At 33.4% G+C, this 5,852-nt stretch overlaps 1 protein-coding gene across 1 annotated transcript; it reads right to left on the bottom strand.

Annotated features, from left to right (window-relative positions):
• Positions 949–4,777, bottom strand: LOC109223956 (GDSL esterase/lipase 5-like). The gene is made up of 5 exons (XM_019388465.1): positions 4,397–4,777; positions 2,740–2,861; positions 2,383–2,607; positions 1,954–2,221; positions 949–1,481 (listed from the first exon to the last, which is right to left on the bottom strand). Exons 1-5 carry the CDS (start codon positions 4,746–4,748, stop codon positions 1,240–1,242), a joined length of 1,209 nt encoding a protein of 402 aa, XP_019244010.1. The 5' UTR covers positions 4,749–4,777; the 3' UTR covers positions 949–1,239.

Genomic DNA, 5,852 nt, shown 5'->3' with positions numbered 1-5,852 from the left:
ACGAAAAGTTTACTAAGCCACTTTGTCCCTCGTACTAAGCCACTTTGTCCCTCATCGGAAAATGACTCGCGCCCGTCGAAGCAGTAGGCCTTTATGGAGCTCAATACCATCTCCTCATCTTCAATTTAACTGACTGTATATCCACCATGAGAATAGAAATGCTGAACTTACAACTTTGACTGATGCTTTAAATATGAAATGAATACTGAAGCTAATTGCTATCTATCAGTCTATTCATATATCACCTCATAACAGCAGTCTGTTTTCTGAAACATAATAATCTCTCCTTTGGAAACTCAGTGTCTGATTTTTTCAAGTGAAACAACTCGACTTCAGATCGTTGTGCGAAATCATAGTAATCAGGCTTTACAAAATCAAACAATCACCAAAGATATTTTTTGTTTTCTTCATGTTTTTGTTCATGTTCTTTTTGTTCAAAGTCTTGAAACTTAAGTTTTTAGCAGATCACATCTGATGATGTTTGATGCAAAAATACTACAGATAAGACCATCTCCAAGGCTTTACCATTTCTTGCACCAAATCCAAATTTGGTGCAAGAAATGGTGTTTTTTTTGCTCCAATGCAACACTAATTCTTGCACTATTATAGAGCATGAATAGTGTTGGTGCAACACTATTCGTCACTCCAAATCTGGTTTATTAATATTTTATTCAATCTTTTTATTTTTTGGACTTTTAATTTATCATATATTATGTATAAATGTGGTACTTAAATTAAATTTGACTATGATGCAATATTTATTTAATTATCTTTTATCAATGATTTCACTTTTAGTTGATTTATCTTTTAAAATAATTTTGTAATAAATGATTATATAAGTGGTGAATGTGAGTTATATATATAATGAATATGGAAAAAATAAAAAAGAAAAAAGATAGTATTAGTTTGAAGGAAATAAAAAATGAAAAATAAATAGAAGATAATAATATAATATAGAAGAGAGAGAAGATTTGGTGTAAAAAATGGTGTAATGGTTGGAGTAAATTTGGTGTTACACCATTTTGGTGTGAAATTTGGTGTTAGGGTTGGAGATGGCCTAAAAGAGGGGATGTTTTTTTATTAATCACAATATGACTTCCCTAATAAACAGGAGATTCTATTACAGATCCTTCTTTTATTGCATATACAAATGAAAAGTGCATTGCATGATTCAACTAATTTCTCAACTTTGTTCAAGTACGAAGGACTGAGATATGAAGTCATCTTGCCACCATCACGTTATGTTGAATGTTCAAAAAAGGATTTTAGATTGTAAGGTGCAACCACATCTGTAGTTCCGTTCCATAGTAATTCAGCGTATTGTTCGTAGGCCAGCTCAGTCGGGTGAACAGAATCGAAAAACAAGTAATCTTTCACGTTCTTACATAACTCGTACTCTTTTACGTGCCTCTTGCCTCCACAACTAAAAATCCCTCGAAATGGACCCGTCCCACAACAAGCCGTCTTTGATGTCTTAAAACCTAATCAAAATCACAAAATAGCAAGTATATTAAGATTATGGAAACATTCTTTGGCAATAATCTAACATTTTACTTTGCATTTTCTCTATATAGTTTGTGTAATTGCATTTTGTTATGAGCATTATACCAACGTGTTATTCAACTATTAAGTTTCAAGAATCACATTCTAGTTTGTGAGCAAAGCCATGAATTTCTGACACAGTGCAAACCTATGTTCCGCCGACTCTCCAAAATGATGCTGCACCCGTGTCGGATCCTCCAAAAATGCACTACTTTTGGAGGATCCGACACGCACCCAACGACAATTTTGGAGAGTTCGAGCAACTTAGGTGTAAACACCGAATGGAAAAGACGGATAAAGAAACAACCTATGATACTTCTTGATATAAGTTGTTATTCTTATATAAATCAAGAGTGCAGAATATATAATCGAACACAAATGTACTTGATTTTGATGAGATAGAACATATACCATATTTTGTTGGATTATGAATGCTTTCAGCAAATACATTGAAGAAGTTGAATATTGTAAACTTAAATCCTGGCAATTGCTTCTCCAGTTGTTTGAGCATTTTTGGGAGAGCTGAATTATACATTTTCGCCGAGTTTGTGATCTCCTCCTCTATGCAATTGCCATTCTTAACTCCCTTTTGAACATTAAGTGCCCTAATTATAGGGACACAACCTAATGGAGCCGCAGTAAACATGACAAATTTTCTCCCTCCTTTCTTGTAAATTCCCTGTTGCATTAATTCAAAGAAAGTAAAAAAAAAAAAAATTATTCTAGCTGCTCTCTAGCCATGAATATAGAAAATGAATGTAAAAGGAATACTCCAACTCTCCCAAAAATAAAATTAAATCTAATACCAAAAAGATTAGGTTGAATCTATGAGTTCAATACCTTCAAAACAGATGTCAAATTGCCCATAATCATCTGTAGATATTCTCTCTCAGGATATGGAATAGTCGAATTTGCTAAAAGAGGAGCCAAATAATCATTATTGCCAGTGCTAAATATATAGACAGCACTGGAGATGATTTGTTTGGACTCTGTTGCCCCGACCTTCTTCTTCAACAATTTTGCCACTTTTTTAAAATGTTTCAACTGTGTTTTAAGATCTATTACCTGTCAAACCGAATCAATATTATATTTCAGAGATACTTAGACAAGTCTTAGTAATACTAATTTATATATTAAAACTATCAAATTCAAACAAGAATTACGTAAAAGTAATTAGTCAAGGGAAATGTCACTTACAAAGCCACGAAGGGTTTCGACCAAAACACCAGAACCACCTGATGCAAAGTTTACCCCATGAACAAAATGTTGCTTGCCAATTTGGAAATATGATGGAATCAACGGCAAATTAGCATATTCAGCTGAAATTAGAACCAAAAATCAAAGTCTTATCACATCATATCTCCATAGCAAACTAATTCTTGCAAGTAATTGCAGTCAAAGTTTGCAAAATGACTATTCAATCCATTTAAATAGTTCTCCCTTTTTTGTGGAAAGTTAACTTTTAAGAGCTGTCAGCATAAAAGTAGTATAATTATCACTCCCCAGGAGATTGCCACTTTGCTACCCTGGTGACTTGTAGTGTTCTAAAAGGCAGGGGCGTGAGGCATGGTGTTTTATCTCTGATGAGACGAAGCGTAAGCCCTGAGACATAGGGCGTAAGTCTCATGGATCTTTAAATTTTACTAATTTCAAGAATTTAAGATAGTATAAAATAAAAAATAATTATAAAAATTACATTAAAATCACAAAATTATAACGAATAATCTATTTAAAATATTTATAAATTATAATTCAACTATGAGTAATACGAAAAGTATGACATATATCATAATATGCAAATTAGCTGCAACGTCGTTACAACTCAAACATCAACAGTAATGTATTCGATACGAAATCTTATAAGTATCTCTTAAGGAGTAAAGAATCTTGAAAGAATTTTAATATTATAATTTGATATTTTTCTTAAAATACTTCTTTTATTTAATATGCTTTCTATTTGAAAGAGAATTTATATAAAAACATAATTCACAATTTAAATATGATTCTCTAGCACATTTATTTCTAAGTTTCAACAAGTTAATAAAGTGACACATAATTCACCATACAATAACATGATAACTAATTAGTTATAAATAGTTACTAGCTAATACTGAGCTATTAAATCAATAAGTATTTGTATCTCGCAAACGTGAAAAAAAAATTATATTTAGAAAAATAATTATAAAAAATTTATGAACTATTATATAGTAAAGACATAACGAAAGTTAATAAATAAATACTTTTTAATTGAAAGATTTATTTAAAATTAACTATCATAGCAGTCTTAGTGGATAATGTGCAATAATTTTTATTTCCAGTTATGACATAAAATACTCCCAACTTAATGATTTATGATTAAGAAAAAAGTAATTTTGAAAGTCAACGATTTATTAAGAAAATTTGAGGATATACAAGGTTAGTTACATACAACTGCATAAAGTTCTATCAGGCGAGCCCAGTACGCTGGGCGTTGGGCGCGTCCGGGGCGTAAGCCCTGATGGCCACGGCGTAAGTCTCACGGAATTAAGCCCCACACATAAGCCCAGGGGCGTTTTACGAGTGCTCCGCCCGGGTCGAGCCCCGGGCGAGTCCCAATTCTGCCTTTCAAGGCAGAGGTGACTCGAACCTACAACCATAGAATTGAAAGTGGAGGGTGCTTACCACTTGAACAACCCTTTCTTGTCATATAATTATCATAAATCCTCTAAATAGTAGTAAGTTGAGGATACATAGGATAAGTACATGAACCATAATGATCCGTAGAGAGCAGGGGGTTTATCACTTTAATTTAAGTGAAATGGAATAGATACAATGATTCATATAGCAATTGACCAAACTAACGACGTAAATTTACCGATAAAATCAGGAATGAGACGTCCATCGGAGAATCGTCCAGTAGGGTGCTTGAAGAATGATTCTCCATACGGCCGAAAATTTGCTTGGAAGTCAGTAACGGTATTGATGTAGTTATTATTCCCAGGATCGAATACTGAATCACCAAACACGAAAAGGGCAGCTTGAGATTTTTCATGACTGCTAATAGAGACAATTGGGGTAGTAAAACAAGCAATCAAAACAAAGATGCAGAGTACGCAGTAGTGAAACAAGCTTGAGCTCAAAGCCATTAGAGTACTTGAACAAGTTTCTGAACGACCAATAACTTGGAGATGAGTTTGTTTTATAATAGCATTGAATTGGAAATACATGTATACTAGTTTGGTACCACTCTGTGTAAGATTACTTTCTATAGAAAGAGTGTTGGCTGGCAGAAGTCAATGTCATAAAACTCATTTTTTTTATGAATATTATTGAGTTACGAACAGTTCCATTTTCATTTAATAAATGTTTGCGTAAGAAGGCATTTCCCAGACCATTGCTTTCAACATTTTCCATTGTAAAGTAAAGCGTGGCAGCAGCCAAATATTAATAAGAAACAAAAGGAAGATGGAGGAGGTGATCGAATTTAGAGTAAGTCATCGGTTCAAATCCACATGGGAGACCAAAGGAACAAAAACAATAGAGATGACTCATTCACTTTCCTTTCTTCAATTTTATGATCTGACTTTGTAATAAATAGGGATCCTTATTTAAAAATATACATTGACTTTATGAACTCTGAATTAGTACAATGCCCTCTCCCTCTTAAAAAAAGCAAGGAGGGAATAAGGAGTCCGAAACCTAAATGTTGTTGATTTTGACTCAAAATACGTTTTTAATGTATAAAAATAAAAGTATTATTTTTCTATATATAACGCGATACAATACCGCGTTTCACCTTAACGGTCCAAACGGCCGTTAAGGTAAAACGCGGTACTGTACCGCGTTATATATAGAACGCGGTTATATACCACGATTTACTGGGTTTGAAAAGAGGGGTATATAAAACGCGGTCTGTTACCACGATTTATATAAAATGCGGTACAGTACCGCGTTTTATATAGAAAGTGGGCCCACCAATAATTGTTCTGCGTTTATCTGACATAACAATAATTCAAATATGTAAAACGCTCTTTTAAACCGCGTTTTACTTCCAAAAATTTGATCCCCGGATTGGGCATTGCCTTATATAAAGACGTTAAGGGTTTTGAGAATTATCATTCGGAAATACTCCAACTTCGTGATAAATTTTTCTTGTTGTTAAATTCTCAAGCTTTGTTCATCATGTTTGAAGAGCGAAAAATAAGGGTTTCATTATATTGGGGGTGTGAGGTTGTGGTGGCGAATAACTTAGTGAGTTATAGTTCATCTCCACAAAGTCATGTTAAGTTGCCACTTTCAATGTAGTATGATAGACTGGTATCGTTGTTATG

This window comes from Nicotiana attenuata, chromosome 3, assembly GCF_001879085.1.
Source record: "Nicotiana attenuata strain UT chromosome 3, NIATTr2, whole genome shotgun sequence".
NCBI lineage: Eukaryota > Viridiplantae > Streptophyta > Magnoliopsida > Solanales > Solanaceae > Nicotiana > Nicotiana attenuata.
The sequence above is the reverse complement of the archived record's forward strand: the minus strand, read 5'-3'. Positions and strand labels throughout refer to the sequence as shown.